Source organism: Thamnophis elegans, chromosome 10 (assembly GCF_009769535.1).
Source record: "Thamnophis elegans isolate rThaEle1 chromosome 10, rThaEle1.pri, whole genome shotgun sequence".
NCBI classification, from domain to species: domain Eukaryota; kingdom Metazoa; phylum Chordata; class Lepidosauria; order Squamata; family Colubridae; genus Thamnophis; species Thamnophis elegans.
The window spans coordinates 6695779-6713855 of record NC_045550.1 but is presented as its reverse complement, the minus strand read 5'-3'; the positions used below and the strand labels follow the sequence as shown (position 1 = coordinate 6713855).

Genomic DNA, 18077 nt, shown 5'->3' with positions numbered 1-18077 from the left:
TTCCCAATGATTTATAACTTACAAAGTCACACATCTAGTAATGCACACACAGTATCAGTAGGATGTTAATTTATGCATGTGCTAGTAATGAGAAGCTGCTTATATTTCATCCCATTGGATCAGTCTTTATGAATTGGTACTTTTTTCAAACAATAAAGCATTCTAATTCTCCCTTTTCTCAAAACTAGGATTTATTTAAAGATTACAGTCATTATCCCCCAACAACTAAGATTTCAAGTTTCGGCACAAAATGGAAAAAAAAGAATGTCCATAATAATTTTTTTTAATGAAAAGTTTCATTAGATGTAATACTTGGTACAGGAAGGTATATAATTTATACTTTGGCTGAAACGTAAGTAACTATTCAAATTACAGTTCATTAAAAGAGATTGAACAAATAGTCCACAAACTGAAAAAAAAGGGAAGAAATTTAGTCTTTTTTTTTTTGTTCCTTTAAGTCCATTATAAAATAAATGTTTCAGTTTGATCTTCAAAGTCTGCTTTTCTGTGGATGAACAGAGCAAAAAATTAAATAAACCGGGAAGAATCAAGCTGAGCTCGGGCAATACCATTATTCAGCTACAGCAGTTTGCCATCTGATTACGGGCACAGGTACGGGCACAGGGCACAAGAAGCCTTCAAAAAGAGAGGAGGGTCTTGTGGATAATTTCAGTGCACTCTCGGATCTCATCTTCCTTGATCACCAGTGGGGGAGCCAACCGGATGATATCACCATGTGTTGGCTTGGCCAGCAGCCCATTGTCACGGAGTCTCAGGCACACTTTCCAGGCGTCCCAATCTTCAGAAAGATTAAAAAGAAAAAAAGATTGAACAATATTTCCTTAGAATCCAAATGTAATAGAATAGGAAGCACATCACAAGTAGGTTGCAGTTTTATTTGGTTTCATTTCCGATGGGGAGACAAAACAATTTTGGGAAGAAGGCTGGAACTACTGCATGGTTGCATGGAGGCAACATACTTTGGGTTTTTAGACTTTGCTGTGAATATATTGATAATGTGAACTTGGCAAGAGTTTTCTTGATATTTTCCCTTTTGCACCTATGGCAGAAGCCCTTCCTCAATAGCAATAGCAATTAGACTTATATACCGCTTTCAGCCCTCTCTAAGCGGTTTACAGAGACAGCATATTGACCCCACAATCTGGGTTCTCATTTTACCCACCTCAGAAGGATGGAAGGCTGAGTCAACCCTGAGCCGGTGAGATTTGAACAGCCCAACTGCAGAACTGCAGTCAGCTGAAGTAGCCTGCAGTGCTGCATTTAACCACTGCGCCACCTCGGCTCTCTCTCAAGCTGATACCGTCCTGGTATATTAAACTTTAATTCCCTTGAACTGGTCAACTCTCATTTCAGCTCTTGTACACTCCCTCTTTACAGGCTGCCTAGATATTTTGGTGCTTTTAGGCAGAGGTCACCAACCATTGCGGACTGGCAGTGGGGGAGGAGGAGACTGGATGATTCTGCAGGGGTGACAGGATAGCATGCGCACGCCCGTTGCACCAGCAACGGGAACGCACATTTGCCAGTCACACAAATGGAGCTGCACTCTCACCCGCCCACTATGCGCACAAGTGGCAGCTGTGCACAGGCTCACCCACCACTTCCATGGCCTAGTTCCAAACCCTGATAATGGACCATAGCCCGGGGCTGGGGACCCCCGCTTTAAGGTAATGTGATGAAGGTGTGAAGATAGGGGGAGAAAACCATCTTCCCAGTTAAGCTACACCACTCTGATTCCTATCAAAGAAAGATAGAAGGAAGGATGCCCTGAATCGTGGCACGACAAAACCGCGGTCCACTAAAGCGCGCCCCGATTAAAGCGCGTACCTGACGTCATCAGCAGTGCGACAAATACGACCGCGGAGAAAAAGGGCGCTTTAAAAAGCAATTTTAAAGCAAGCCGATTCACATAAGGTAAGGGTTAGGTTTAGGGTTAGGGTTAGGGTTACGTTAAGGGTTAGGGTTAGGTTTAGGGTATGTTAAGCGTTGGGTTAGGGTTAGGGTTAGGTTAAGGGTTAGCGTTAGGTTTAGCGTTAGGTTAAGGGTTAGGTTTAGGGTTAGGTTAAGGGTTAGGTTTAGGGTTAGGTTTAGGGTTAGGTTTGGGGGGGTAGGGTAAGGTTTTCGCGTTAATTTTAACTTTACCGCTCACAGCGTGATGTTTTCATCACGCTGTGATGACATCAGATACGCGCTTTCGTCGAGCGCGCTTTAGTCTACCGCGGTTTTGTGGTGGAACCGCCCTGAATATTTGGGTGTTGCTTTAGAACTAGTTCTGCAAATCTTCCTTGAAGGAATGATGAGATGGACTTTCTATCACAGTGATGAGTGGCAGTGCAATATAGTGATCATTTTACCTTTAGTTTCCCGAATAACAATAGCATTCAACAATCCTTTCCCTCTGACTTGAGTGACAATGTCAGATGGAGTCTTCATCAGCTCGTTTCTCAATAGGCTGCCCATGACGTCTGCGTTTTTAACCAATTCCTCTTCTTCAATGACCTAAAACGTTTTGTAAAATAAAAAAGGATGAAAAGGATGAACATTGGGGATATCATCATGATTTCAATACGAAGTTTAATATGGAATAGCGCTATGACAGGCAACCGAGAGGTTCCCAAAATTATGTGTGTCTTTTTTTCAAAAGACCTAAAACAAACTACCATATTTTTCGGACTATAAGACGCACCGGAGTATAAGACGCACCATGATTTTGAAGAGATAATTTTAAAAAAAAAAAGTTTTTGCACTCCCAACCCTTTGCGCACCTCGTTTTTTGGAAGAAGAAAAAAAGATGGGGCATGCAGAGCTTTGGAAGGCTTGTACAGTGCTCCTGGGGGGGGGGGGGGGCAAAAACAAGCAAAAAAGGCCTGTTTTTTGCTCATTTTTGCCCTCCCCAGCTCTCAGGAGCACTTTGCAAACCTCCCAAACCCTCTGCGTGTCCATTTTTGCAAATGGGGTGGAGTTTCGGTAGGCCAAAAATGCCATATTCAGTGTATAAAGACGCACCCAAATTTTCACCCTCTTTTGGGGGGGGGGGAGAAAAGGGTGTCTTATACTCCAAAAATACGGTATGTAGAATTACTTTGCAGTGTTTGTTAGTATCTGTGTCTCAAAACCTGCAAGTTTCAAGTTACCGAAAAACCCCAGTATATTAACAAAGGTTTCCTGAAGGCCTCAAATCCTTACGTGCATACCTCAAGTGCTGCCATAGCCACTCGGCAAGCCAGTGGGTTTCCCTCCATATGTAGAGCCATGTTCGCCAGGTTTTATGGTGAGCATAATTTCGTCATCGCACAGAACTGCTGACACCTAGGGAAGCAGCATGAATGAGAAATTTTAAAAATGCTTTTTGTTTTCCCAAAATATTTTGTTGCCTACCACTTAAACACCTTCCGTATACAGCTAAAGGTAGCCATATAGCACAGTTCATTTCTTAGGTGTTAATTCAGTGTTGTGAGGCCATATTGCTTCTTGGGAAATGCTAGTGCTGTATCTGCTTCTAACAATATCATGGGAAAGTGTCTTGGATCAGCAGTGCTAAAAGTTTCTACAATTATTTTCGCTGCAATAGCAATAGCAGTTCGACTTATATACCGCTTCATAGGGCTTTCAGCCCTCTCTAAGCGGTTTACAGAGTCAGCATATCGCCCCCACAGTCTGGGTCCTCATTTCACCACCTCGGAAGGATGGAAGGCTGAGTCAACCTTGAGCCGGTGAGATTTGAACCGCTGAACTGTAGATAGCAGTCAGCTGAAGTGGCCTGCAGTACTGCACCCTAACCACTGCGCCACCTCGGCTCTTCCTAGCCAGTGCCAGCCCAAGCCAAGCTACTATATATTTACTTATGTTTTCAATTTTTATATGCTGTCCATCTCAAATCCATGCTTAGGACATCAGTGTTAAAGAAAATCTAAAAAAACAACCAGATACATAGCAACAGCAGCTGAATTAAAAACAGACTCATAAATCACCGGTCAGCACAAACCGAAGTATGGACTCAGCCCCACCTCTTGTCCTTCAATTATTTAGACTTTATGGAAGGCCATCAGCGTCAGAGACAAACTAATCTCTCAGGGAATGATATTCCAAAGGGCAGGAGTCAAGACAAAAAAAAGACTCTCTTCCTGGCCCCCGCCAGACAGCATTCCTTAGCAGAAGGATCATAGAGAATGTTCCGCCATTTTAGTCCCCAACTGTTCAGCTCAAGGCTATAGTTCATTTCTAAGTTACCCTTGGAAGCCCAAATGATTCACCAATTAAGATTTTAATGTAATCCTATGCTTGGAACTAAGCCCCATAGAGTTCAAGGAAGCTTCCCCTCATGGATTTATCTCAGAAGTTACAACCCTCCACACAGGTCCAGCTCTTCTTGAATTCAGTCAGATATATCTATTTTGCAGCAAATGCACGCCCATCAAGGTCAAGAGACTATCTCAGCCCTATAAGAGCCGAGGTGGCGCAGTGGTTAGGTGCAGTACTGCAGGCCACTCAGCTGACTGTTATCTGCAGTTCAGCGGTTCTAATCTCACCGGCTCAAGGTTGACTCAGCCTTCCATCCTTCCGAGGTGGGTAAAATGAGGACCCAGACTGTGGGGGCGATATGCTGACTCTGTAAACCGCTTAGAGAGGGCTGAAAGCCCTATGAAGCGGTATATAAGTCTAACTGCTATTGCTATTGCTATAATACTAAAGACATACTGAAAATTATTTTCTAACAAATTTGGTCTTATTTAAATCCATGAACCTTGTAAGTTCCCTGTTCATGTTTTCTCCTCTTTTTCTCCCCCTTTTTCTTTGTTCATATTTCTTTTTTCCCATTTTAAAAAGTGTTTCATGAAAATAAAATATATATATTTTTAAAAGCAACCTCGGTATATAGAGATTTTTTTTTCTACTAAGATCTTTTTTAATGCAAATAGGAAAGACTTGTGAAAATCCTGCCATGCTGTAACAACTTCACGGTTGGAATGTAGTTCAGCGTTCTACAAATGACTCTTATTTATGATTAATCTGTTCAAAAATTCAAAAACAAATTCAGAGTACTTAAAGAAAAACCAGTACTTACAGGATAAACCCCTCCAGATAGCGCCTTTCCAAGCAAAACCAGGTCAGGTCTAACATTTTCATGATCGACGGCTAACATTTCTCCTGTTCTGGCCAATCAGTCTGAATTCATCAGCAATAAAGAGGACCTGTTAATTATAAAGAGAATCAAACAATAGCCTTGTATGGAAATTCAAGAATTAATATTTTCTACAACATACCAAGCTTATTCTAATATTCCAAACAACTCTATTCCAAGAAGCTATACGATCATATCCCAAAGAAATACAATATATGTATATGGCATAATTTTTAGTGAGGGGAGGCATCTGGAATCACCACTTTCAATATTCAATTTTGTATCTGTCTGTCTGCCAATCAATCAATAGAACTACCGATGGCTATAGACCAGTGTTTCCCAACCTGGCGACTTTAAGTCCTATGGACTTCAACTCCAGAATCCCCCAGCCGCAGCTGCTGGGGGATTCTGGGAGTTGAAGTCCACAGGACTGAAAGCCGCCAAGGTTGAGAAACACTGCTATAGACCATTAGTTAGCTTTGGCTCTGTGATAAATCAATGGAGTATGGTATAGGAAGAAGGAAGGAAGGAAGGAAGGAAGGAAGGAAGGAAGGAAGGAAGGAAGGAAGGAAGGAAGGAAGGAAGGAAGGAAGGAAGGATTCTAAAAGACTAATCTTCAAAAATACCCATGCATTTCAGCAGAAAAATTCTGTAGTCCTTTATAGCTGTTGCTAATCCTTTGTTTTAAGTGTATGGAAGGTTGATATATGTGCACATTTTTATCTGACCCACTATTATTGCAGCTTAAAACTAAGAAACATGACTGCGGGAGGTGGGGGTGGGAGGCACTGTTTTGCAGTGGTTCTCCTCCTACCTCTCGGACAGGTCGCAGTCGGTGTTGGTCGGGGGGCAGAGATCGTCCCTGAGCCCCCTACATGCGGGGTGCCGCAGGGTTCGGTCTTATCCCCCCTACTATTTAACATATCCATGAAACCGCTGGGCGAGATTCATTCGGAGGCACGGATAAAATACCATCAATATGCGGACGATACGCAATTGTATCTGTCCGCCCCGTGCCAACTCAATGAAGCGGTGGACGTGAGGAACCAGGGCCTTGAGGCCGTTAAGAACTGGATGAGCGCTAACAACAAATTCCCAAGAATTTGGCCAATTTCCAACACTTAGGCTGGGGGGTCAAATTTTATACCCCTCAGATAGGGTCCGCAACTTAGGAGTCCTCCTGGACCCACAGCTGACGTTTGACCACCAGTTGTCGGCTGTGACCAGGGGGGCATTTGCCCAGGTTCGCCTGGTCCGTCAGTTGCGGCCCTACCTAAACCGGGAGGCCCTCGCAACAGTCACTCGAGCCCTTGTGATCTCTAGGCTGGAATACTGCAATGGGCTACATGGGGTTGCCCTTGAAGTGCATCCGGCGACTGCAGTTAGTCCAGAATGCAGCCGCGCGAGTGATAGTGGGCGCACCACGGTTCGCCCACGTTACACCCATCCTCCGCGAGCTGCACTGGCTACCTGTCGATCTCCGGGTGCGCTTCAGGGTATTGATGACCACCTTTAAAGCATTCCATGGTATGGATCTGGGTACTTGAGAGACCGCCTTCTGCCGATCACCTCCCTTCGACCGATTAGATCGCACAGACTGGGCCTCCTCCGTACTCCATCTGCCAGTCAATGTCGACTGGCGACTACACGGAGGAGAGCCTTTTCTGTTGCAGCTCCGACCCTGTGGAACGATCTCCCCGTTGAGATTCGTACCCTCACCACCATCCAGACCTTCCACACAGCCCTCAAGACCTGGCTCTCCCATCAGGTCTGGGGATAGGTTCCCAATTTACCCGCCCGAGTGTTGACTGTTGAATGCAAGTTGTGTTTTTATTATTTTCTTTCTTTTGCTCACATATTGTTTGTCTTTGATCGTGCACCCCCTTCCCTTTGATTGTAAGCCGCCCTGAGTCCCCTCAGGGAAAAGGGCGGCCTATAATCTCAATAAAATGACAAAAAAAAATGACAAAATGACAAACATGTTTAATATAAAAATGCCACTAATATTCAACCATACGTAACCAAAAGTAAACGAAGTTGCTAAAACAGCCCTGTCAACAAAATGAGTTAGTAAGGCCGTTTACTAGTTGATTAAAAATGGGTTAAAACATCAAGCTTAAGAACACATAAAGCCTACGCTTCTATCTGCTTCAGATAGGCAGAGAGCAGATAAGATAGCAGAGTTGAGTAATGCATCCTTTGAGAAAAAGATTCCAACAGAACATTGCAAGCATCACTATTGAGAAAAGGGAACACTGGTTTTTCAAAATGTGTTATACTATTAACGCCAAGGCATTTTGTTTTGTTTTTTATACCTAAAAGGTCAAATTTTTATACTTTAAGGCCTCAGAAGCTTTAGGAGAAAGTTTTTAAAAGTTGCCACCAAATTATTATTGATTGAAAGAAAAAGGGGAGATTATGAAATACATAGGAATACTCTATTAATTATATTTAATCAAAGGTTCTGTTATTTTAAACACCCTGAAATTAAATTAAAACCAATTTGAGTTTTGTGTTCTCACCTACCCATGTTTATATCCTGCCTTTGCCTAGTTTTGATAATTTTAATAGTTTTAGAGCCCTAAATGGTATCGGACATGGCTACCTGAGAGACCGCCTCCTGCCAATCACCTCCCAAGACCTATTAGATCGCACAGACTAGCCCTCCTCCGGATTCCATCTGCCAGCCATGTCGGCTGGCGACCCCCCAGGGGGAGGGCCTTCTCTGTAGCTGCTCCGGCCCTATGGAACGATCTCCCCGTTGAGATCCGGACCCTTACTACCTTTCCGGCCTTCCACAAAGCAACCAAGTCCTGGCTGTTCCGGCAGGCCTGGGGCTGTTGAATTATCTAGCCCCATCCTAGGTTATGAATGTTGTTGAATTTTTAACTGTTGTTTTTTATTTTTATATTCCCCTTTCCCTTCTTATTGTAAGCCACCCTGAGTCTTCCGAGAGTGGGCGGCATACTAGATATAGATAGATAGATAGATAGATAGATAGATAGATAGATGGATGGATGGATGATGGATGGATGGATGATGGATGGATGGATGGATATAGATAGATATAGATAGATTATAGATAGGATAGATAGATAAGATAGATATAGATAGATATAGATAGATGATAGATAGATAGATTATAGATAGATAGATAGATAGATAGATAGATAGATAGATGATAGATAGATAGATAGAGATAGATAGATAGATAATGTAGTCTCCAGCCCATTGTAGCCCAGTAATGTTTTTTAGCACTGAATACAATAACAAAATCTAGAAAATATATCATTCTGCTCTAAAAGATAATATGGTGTCAGTTTAATTATAAAGCTTGTATTCTCGTTTTAGAACAGCCGACAACGTGAATTGTTAGTTTATGAAAGTTTGCGACTTTTAGTGAAATTTGCTCGTCTGAAAAGGTGTTACCAGATCTCTTCTGATTTTTGACTACCATAGACTAACATGCTCTCTTACAATGTCTTTTGGGTACAATCACTTACATTGTGCTTTGTGCAAAGTTCTCGCACTCCCGTGAGATAACCTTTCTCGGGAACAATCACACCAGCTTCACCTTGAATCGGTTCGACCATGAAAGCCGCAACATCTGGATCTTGAAGCGCCCGCTAAAAGGACAAACGCATTTGTAGAGTAATCAGAATCACGAAATACAACTCAGAAGGGGGGCAATTCTAGTCTTGGATAAGATCTGCAACCAAGACATACTGAATCTTATTTCGGAATAGGTCCGCTCACAGCAGATTCTTTTAAATCAGTGCTTCTCAACCTGTGGGTCGGGACCCCTTTGGGGGGTCGAACGACCCTTTCACGAGGGTCGCCTAAGACCATCGGAAAACACATATTTTCGATGGTCTTAGGAACCGAGACACCAATTTTGTGGTTGGGGGTCACCACAACATGAGGAACTGTATTAAAGGGTCGCGGCACTGGGAAGGTTGAGAACCACTGTTTTAAATGCAGATTTAAAACCCACAAGCATATGTGCAAAGAGTTTGATTTGGTGGCACTTTAAATTAACAACGGTTTGAAGTGTTCTCAGAGTAAGAATACATAGATAGCTGTCAGCATCCCCCATTATATAATTAGGAAAGAAAGACCAAGAGATTCCATGTGTTGGAAATCAAAAGTACTTTTACTAATTACAAATGGTTAGCGAGCAGCGAAGCGAAGTCTGTTTAATTAGGCGCGAAAGCAATTGATATATAGAATAGTCCATTCCCCACCCCTTGGGATCATAGCCTCAGGCCAATCATAAGTCCTTCAAGTGTCAGGTGTGAGATACTTCAAAAGGCATCACGAAGATGGAATGTCGAGGCCGTTGGTCCAGGCGGGAAGCACCCCGCATGCGTAGTCCAACCATCCAGTAATACTAGAACATTCCTCCAGCACATCGAATAACCCTCCCAAATACCAACCCTCCCTCCCCGTTTCATGACAGCTGAAGCAGTAGCAAAGCAGAAGCTGACAATAGCTTTATAAAGTGGAATGCTCTTGAGAGAGAAAAACTGCATTAGTTTAAATATGCCAATGAATAGCCCTTAATATTCCTCTTCTCCAGTTCTCAGTGGTAAAATTTTGAAGGGCGCATTTGCTACTAACTTTACCAAAAGTTGCAATTTTAGTTAGAAACAAGTGAAACTTGTAATAAAAGTTAGCCCTTCACGTCTGCCTCTCTTCTTCCAATCTCTGATTCGCATACTTTTTGTATCGTTGCCTTATTTTCATTTTGCGTCAGTCTCCTTTGTGCTTGTGCTATCTACCCGCCATGCCTTCTCCGCAAGTTGAGACATAGCCCCTCACCATGAATCATATTCAAATTGGCGTAGGTTTTCATGGCCAGTGTCAGTTGGGCAGCATTGGGTTTCTGTTGTGGCCCGGCAGGAGCCGTTGGAGCTGCCACCAGACTCCGATAGCGAGGGGCCTTATGATTCGGCCCTGGAGGATGTGGAGGACCCTGGACAGGGTTCTGACTCCGAGCAGGGCGCAAGAGACTGGTTGGTCACCAGGTGGCACCTGAGCCTTGGATCAGTGGGGAAGAGACAAGAGAGAGTGATCCAGAAACCACTTGTGAGTTGTTCCGGGATGCACGCCGTTGAAGGGCTACTCGGCGTCAAGAACAACTGCGTAATTACAGGAGGTGATTACGCTCGCTGATGCTCATTAAGAACCTCTCCTGATTGTAAAAGAGACTGCTTGTGCCACGCCCTTCTTGCAGAAGTCAACGTTAGGGACTAACGAGAAACAAACTTGGCAAGCTGGATTGCTGCCAGAATTTGTTTGCATTGCTGCCAAGGTTTGTAGGACTTGCTGCCAGAGTGCTTATCTCTTTGTTTATTTGGCTTTCAGCCAACAAGAGTCTGGACTCATTAAAAAACATTCTCATTCATGTTTGTCTCGGCTTTCGTTCCTGGACGGAGGGGGGTGGGGGTCAGAACAGGTTTCTAAATCCTGAGCCCAACACTGACCATATTCACATTGTTCAATAGGTTGTATCCCATCCTCACATCCTTTCCTCCTTTCAACATATATCGTACATGCCCAGTTCACCTTTACAATTCTGAAGTGCTTGCTTCCATTTTAAAGCATTTTATTGAATTCTACAATGCATATCAATATAGCAGAATCCTTCTTTTCGTCATATTTGGATCCAAAGCAACTGACGTGGGAACCTTTTGGATCCCAGAAGGATTTTTCCCACTTGATAGACAGAGAGTGTGGAGTTTTGTGCATAATTCTATTACAAACTATTATAAAAGGTTCCACCACAAATGCGCCGCACAACAAAAGCGCGCCTGACTAAACCGCGGTGTCTAAAGCACGGTGACAAAACCACGCGACGAATGAGCGACTAATTAGCCCTAAAGCGCGCCGACAAAAGCACGCCGACAGAAGCGCGCTGTAACGAAACCCTAAACCTAACCCTAAACCTAACCCTAAACCTAACCCTAAACCTAACCCTAAACCTAACCCTAAACCTAACCCTAAACCTAACCCTAAACCTAACCCTAACCCTAAACCCTAAACCTAACCTAAACCTAACCCTAAACCTAACTGTAAATCTTACCTTAAATGAAATCGCGCTTCTGTCGGCGCGCTGTTGTCGGCGCATTGTTGTCGGCGCGCTTATGACGTTCGTGCTTTTGACGGGTCACGATTATAAAACCAGTTTCTGTTACTAAGCCATGTGCCCTTATGGAAGCAGTTCAATTTTATCACCAGTCTATGAGAAAATTCATTCATATGCAAGTCCACATCTCATAAACAGGATTACTTAGAGGACCTCTGTGTGCAACTTTAATAGTTAAGACATTAATCAGAACCAGTTCTGCAAAAGCTATTCCAGTCTTCCAGGACAGCTTCCCTAAAACGAAACACATTTAGCTAAATATCTTACAACACAGATTGGGAAATCGTGGCGTACCTCAAGAGCAGGCAAATCATTGTAGGGGATTATTTCAAACCTGGCATGAATGGTCCAAATCCATCATAGCTGGAAGGATCTGTAGAGCTTGAGATTGCTGATAATGTTCTTCCCCAGAAGTTGCCAGCTAGTAGGGGAAAAAGAATACATTAAGAGAAGTAATTATAGTTACTGTTAAGTTTGCAGATAATAAAAGGTATGAGTAACTATATGTTCAAAAAAACATTGTCACCTTTATTATTCTTCGATCTATATAAATAGATCGAATTCCTCCATCTTGATGATTTCTGTTGCAATTTACTCTATTTGTTTTTGATACCATGCTAACACTGTTTAACCTACTTTTTTCATTTCCAACTATACAGAATGCTACTATCTAATATTGACTCATAAGAAGGACATTCATCTTTACATTATTAACACCTTGCAATATAATAACACTAAGTAATGAATGGCAAAAAAAACAATTAAAAGTTGGTGATCACTAAGTGCATGGAGTACCAAACTAACTGGAGCAGATCCCAAAGCAGCCTTTAACCTTTGTTTTCTATTGTTATGATGAATAGAAGAATACATTACATGTTTAATTTAATTGATTATATTATAATTTTGAACTTTAAATTACATGTCTGTCATAAACCTCCAGTATTACTATTACAGTTAGTCCTCAACTTACAACCACAATTGACCCCAAAATTTCTGTGGTTAACTGAGACATTTGCTAAGTGAATTTTGCCCCGCTTTACGATTTTCCTTGCCACAATTGTTAACTGAATCACGGTAGTTGATAAGTTAATAGCAATCGCAATAGCAGTTAGACTTTAAAAAGAGCCGAGGTAGAGCATGGTTAAATGCAGCACTGCAGGCTACTTCAGCTGACTGCAGTTCTGCAGTTCGGCTGTTCAAATCTCACCGGCTCAGGGTTGACTCAGCCTTCCATCCTTCGGAGGGTAAAATGAGGACCCGGATTGTTTTGGAGGCAATATGCTGACTCTGTAAACCGCTTAGAGAGGGCTGAAAGCCCTATGAAGCGGTATAAAGTCTAACTGCTATTGCTATTACTATAGACTTATATACCGCTTCATAGGGCTTTCAGCCCTCTCTAAGCGGTTTACAGAGTCAGCATATTGCCCCCACAGTCTGGGTCCTCTTTCACCCCACCTCGAAGGATGGAAGGCTGAGTCAACCTTGAGCCGTGATATTAGAACCACTGAACTGCAGATAACAGTCAGCTGAAGTGGCCTGCAGTACTGCACCCTAACCACTGCGCCACTCGGCTCTAATAAGCCAGTTATTAAGTAAATCTGGCTTCCCCATTGACTTTGCTTGTCATGGTCACCAAAGGGGATCACAGCAATGGTCATAAATATGAACTAGTTGCCTAGCATCTGAATTTTGATCAAATGATCATGGGGACATTGCAAAGGTTATAACTGTGAAAAACGGTCATAAGTCGTATTTTCCAGTCCGTTGTACCTTTGAAGAGTCACTAAATGTAAGTATAAGTTCCAATTAATCTATTCACAACTGCAGTTTCATCTTGACAGCAACTAAGATTTGTCTCAATGCCGTAGAAACTTACAACCGCTAACACATTCATTACAAATGCTATTTTATAACATAACAAGTAACACACTGCATATTCTTCGAAACAGTATGACACATTAAGATGTCACGCTTGATGTTTAACCAAACACCCATGAGCCGAGGTGGCGCAGTGGTTAAGTGCAGCTCTGCAGGTTATTTCAGCTGACTGCACTTCTGCAATTCGGCTGTTCAATCTCACCGGCTCACCTCCATCCTTCTGAGGTGGGTAAATGAGGACCCGGATTGTTGCGAGCAATATGCTGACTCTGTAAACCACTTAGAGCGGGCTGAAAGCCCTATGAGCGGATATAAGTCTAACTGCTATTGCTATCTCTTTCTTAAATCTCACCGGCTCAGGGTTGACTCAGCCTTCCATCCTTCCGAGGTGGGTAAAATGAGGACCTGGATTGTTGTTGGGGGCAATATGCTGACTCTGTAAACCGCTTAGAGAGGCTGAAAGCCCTATGAAGCGGTATAAAGTCTAACTGCTATTGCTATTGCTATTAAATGCAAAAGTATTCCTTGTCTGATGTATTGCTCTAGTTCCATTTGCTGGATTTTGAGTGCTTTCGCTTTACTGTTGCTTTCATAATCTGTAATTAGTTACTCACCTGCAAAAAAATCTTTGCTTTGTATTTCGGAATACCTTTCACGCGTAAGCCCATTTACGAGCCAGCTTGCATGCTTTTTCTCCTCCAGCCTCCACACCTAATAAGAAAACACATATATAACAGAGATGGAAGGAAAACAGGAATACATCGCGGACCATGACGCTCTCTGAACCTGGTTTACTTTCCATTTCATAACTGACTAGGTACATCAGAGGTGGGTTCCTACCAGTTCGCACCTATTCGGTAGAACCGGTTCGTCAAATCTACCAGACCGGTTAGAAGAGGTTCCACCAGTGGACCCGGAAGCAGGCCACACCTACAGAAGGGTTCCAAAATTTTATGAACCCACCACTGGTCCTTGGATATGATTATTCTACACTATCATGCTCATATTTATAAAACTCAGTGCCTCTGTGAAAGGTAAGGATGACGACTGCGTTTGTGGTGCAATCAGAACATTGCGTGTGTTGAAGTTGTTTTAAACGCAAACCAAAGATGCCTTTTAAAAACAAGTTTACATCCTATTCTTATGCATGCCAGTGCTGTGTGTGAGGTAATTTAAGGTGGTTCTGACAAGTGTCGTCGGCATCTTCATATCCGTCACATGGGCGGCAAGCCACTCCCATCCGGTCACATGGGCGGCAAGCCACTCCCACAAAGGAGGCCACACCCACAGAGTAGGTTCGAACAATTTTTGAAACCCCCACTGGGTAACATCATTAGTGCAAGTGAGTGTGGGATTTGCTCCCTGTTTAAAGACAATAGGTTGCCTTGCCAGTGTTGGTGGGGTTATAAGTTTCTTCTTGGTAGTTCCTTGATTGTGGTACTGCTTTCTACTTGCTTGTTTCTCTGGTGCTAATCCCCGTTTTCGGGTTGTTGGATGCGGAGAGGATATGTTCTAGTCACATAGACACATAGAGACATTTATGTACAATTTAAAGATGCAATGAAAAAAGCTCAAAAGGAAACAAAAGACCAGTCTATTCTATTCTTATTTCTTTATCCAACCTCCAGTAGATCTGGGCTGCTGTCACTCTTTATACTGTGATGTTGCTGGAAGTCCATGTAGCAGCTTCATGGCTGACCCTGTTTGGCCTCAGAAATAAGGATTGGCCTGGATAGCTCTTGGATAGGAGACCAACATATACAAGATTTGCAGACTAAGGTAGGAGGTTTAAAGATAATCCAAACCATGGTAGTCAACCTGGTCCCTACCGCCCACTAGTGGGCATTCCAGCTTTCATGGTGGGCGGTACAGGTTTTGTCCGAGACTGAAGCACTTTCCTTTTTCAAATTTAATTGACTTCCCTACTTTATAAATCACCATTACTGTGGAACCGGTGGGCGGTTAGAAAATTTTACTACTAACAAAATACAAAATGGGCGGTAGGTATAAAAAGGTTGACTACCCCTGATCCAAACAAAGCATTGGCAAACCATATCCACACTATTGTGAAAAAAGAAGTGTGTATTTTTCAGGCTTTTTCAGGGGGCAGGCACTATCATAGGATGTTTCCATGATATGCCCAAATATGGGAGGGAGCATACTGCTTCCCTTTTTGCCTTTCAGCTCTACCCTAGGAGCCTTCCAGGCAGGAAACCATTTTTTGTGTTGCATTTGTGCTGATAAATAAATAAAGGGAGACTAGTATAGATCTATTTCAAGCTATTTAGCTCTCATCAGCTAGCCATGCCCCTACTGGGATTTGAACCTGGGCTGGTTTTACATGTTAGGCAGTTGTATTAGCCACTAAGCCACAAGCTCTCCTCCTTTATCAGATAAGCCAGGAAATAAGTAATTGTTATGTCAAAGTACCTGGTATGCCCACATATAGGAGCATACTGCTTCCCTTTTTGCCTTTCAGCTCTACCCTAGGAGCCTTCCAGGCAGGAAACCAATTTTGTGTTGCATTTGTGCTGATAAATAAATAAAGGGAGACTAGTATAGATCTATTTCAAGCTATTTAGCTCTCATCAGCGAGCCATGCCCTTACTGGGATTTGAACCTGGGCTGGTTTTACATGCTAGGCAGTTGTATTAGCCACTAAGCCACAAGCTCTCCTCCTTTATCAGATAAGCCAGGGAAATAAGTAATTGTTATGTCAAAGTACCTGGTATGCCCACATATGGGAGGGAGCATACTGCTTCCCTTTTTGCCTTTCAGCTCTACCCTAGGAGCCTTCCAGGCAGGAAACCAATTTTTGTGTTGCATTTGTGCTGATAAATAAATAAAGGGAGACTAGTATAGATCTATTTCAAGCTATTTAGCTCTCATCAGCGAGCCATGCCCTTACTGGGATTTGAACCTGGGCTGGTTTTACATGCTAGGCAGTTGTATTAGCCACTAAGCCACAAGCTCTCTTCCCTTATCAGCTAAGCCAGGGAAATAAGTGTTATGTCAAAGCACCTGGTATGCCCACATATGGGAGGGAGCATACTGCTTCCCTTTTGCCTTTCAGTTCTACCCTAGGAGCCTTCCAGGCAGGAAACCATTTCTTGTGTTGCATTTGTGCTGATAAATAAATAAAGGAGACTAGTTAGATCTATTTCAAGCTATTTAGCTCTCATCAGCGAGCCATGCCCTTACTGGGATTTGAACCTGGGCTGGTTTTACATGCTAGGCAGTTGTATTAGCCACTAAGCCACAAGCTCTCCTCCCTTATCAGCTAAGCCAGGGAAATAAGTGTTATGTCAAAGCACCTGGTATGCCCACATATGGGAGGGAGCATACTGCTTCCCTTTTTGCTTTTCAGCTCCACCCTAGGAGCCTTCCAGGCAGGAAACCATTTTTTTGTGTTGCATTTGTGCTGACCAGCTATCAATATATTTATTATCCCATGTACGGTATGTGGCAGCTCAACTGGCAAATTATGACTTTGGGTAACTAATTTAAGATTTTTTTAAAAACCTGAAAATGTAAACCAATAAGATAAAAATAACAGAAAAAGACACAGAACCTCCACCTTACAGAGATCCAGAAAAGTAAGGAAGTAAAGCCATGGCTCTGGAAAAAAAAACCTTAAAAACCAAGGTTATCACCTGATTCTTGAGAAATAAATAAAAATGGAGTACGGTAGTTTTATTTGTACTTCTCTTCTCAAGGGGGCATGTGAGAGGTTGATTCCCCCCAGGAAGACCATCCTAGTTGGGACATGGAGGAGTCAGCATCATGCAATGTATTTTGATTTTTTTTTTAAATGTTTTTCATTGTTTTTACTTTATTTTAATTCTGTGCCAGCCAGAATCACTTGTTGAGAGGAGCAGGCATACAAATTGAATGAGTGACTGAAAAAAAGGAACAAGTCATTCTTTCTCTTAATGGGATCAGAACAGACACAGAACGTTGTGTCCAACCAGACTTCCATGGTGCCGGGAGCTCATGTTTTAGAATTTGCAGCTTGCTTCTGTAACACAGATGTTACCCAGATGCTTATTTCCATTCTGATTGGAGGAGAGGTCAACAAATGTTACCTGTGTTCATCGGAAGCACCTTGTTGTATTTGAACATTTTCGTGATATATTCTTCATATTCACCAAGCACCAGTTGTAAAATGCTCTTGAGGTCAGAGTAAGTTTTTCACACTGGGATTTCAAAGCTGCTGTAATCTTTGGGTGACAATGGCCTTGATTTACAGCACTGTAAGAACTTAAGAAATCAAAATATTTTTTGCCTTCTACGTCCCATAGGTAAACACCTGGAAAGGAATTAAAACAAGCAAAATTGAGTTGTTTCAAGATGTTCTATCTGCATGAAAAAGAAAATTAATTGACATGTGACAAATACAGTACCAGTACTCAGTTTATAATAGTTCATTTAGTGATTGTTCAAAGTTACAACAGCACTGAAAAAGTTGTCTTATGACCCTTTTTTAATTCATTGTCTAAAATGTAGTTTCTATCCAAATCTAATAGAGGGTAGTCTTTCTGTTATATGAAAGCTCACAATACACTTAAATGCAATTTCTAACCAAATTTAACACAGGGTAAAATTTGAGTTATAGGAAAGCTCACCACAGGTTTAAATGAATATCTTGCATCAGCTGATACAATGGCACCAAGGAAAGGTTGCTCACTTTCACATTTGCAAAGCAAGCAGAAGACTAGAGAGCTGCATTTCTCTCCCAGAATAATATGCTTCAGCTAGCTGCAAGATACCAAGACAAAAAGCTGGGTATATCTAGTTTAATGAAAAGAAGAACTAGGGGAAAATAGAAGCGTTCCGATATCTCAGGGGTTGCCACAAGAAGAGGGAGTCAAACTATTCTCCAAGGCACCTGAGGGCAGAACAAGAAGC

The 18077-nt window shown here is 42.4% G+C and overlaps 1 protein-coding gene across 1 annotated transcript; it reads right to left on the bottom strand.

Moving 5' to 3' along the window:
- Nucleotides 1-265: 265 nt before the first annotated feature.
- Nucleotides 266-17597, bottom strand: LOC116514125 (ornithine aminotransferase, mitochondrial-like). Its single transcript, XM_032225585.1, is given in 14 exon segments — nt 266-799; nt 2376-2520; nt 3216-3257; nt 3259-3330; nt 5087-5183; nt 5185-5213; nt 8647-8769; nt 11586-11626; nt 11629-11712; nt 13780-13827; nt 13830-13880; nt 17255-17326; nt 17329-17478; nt 17573-17597. Coding segments are annotated over 14 exon segments (1140 nt in total). The 3' UTR covers nt 266-638.
- Between the last annotated feature and the right edge of the window lie 480 nt (nt 17598-18077).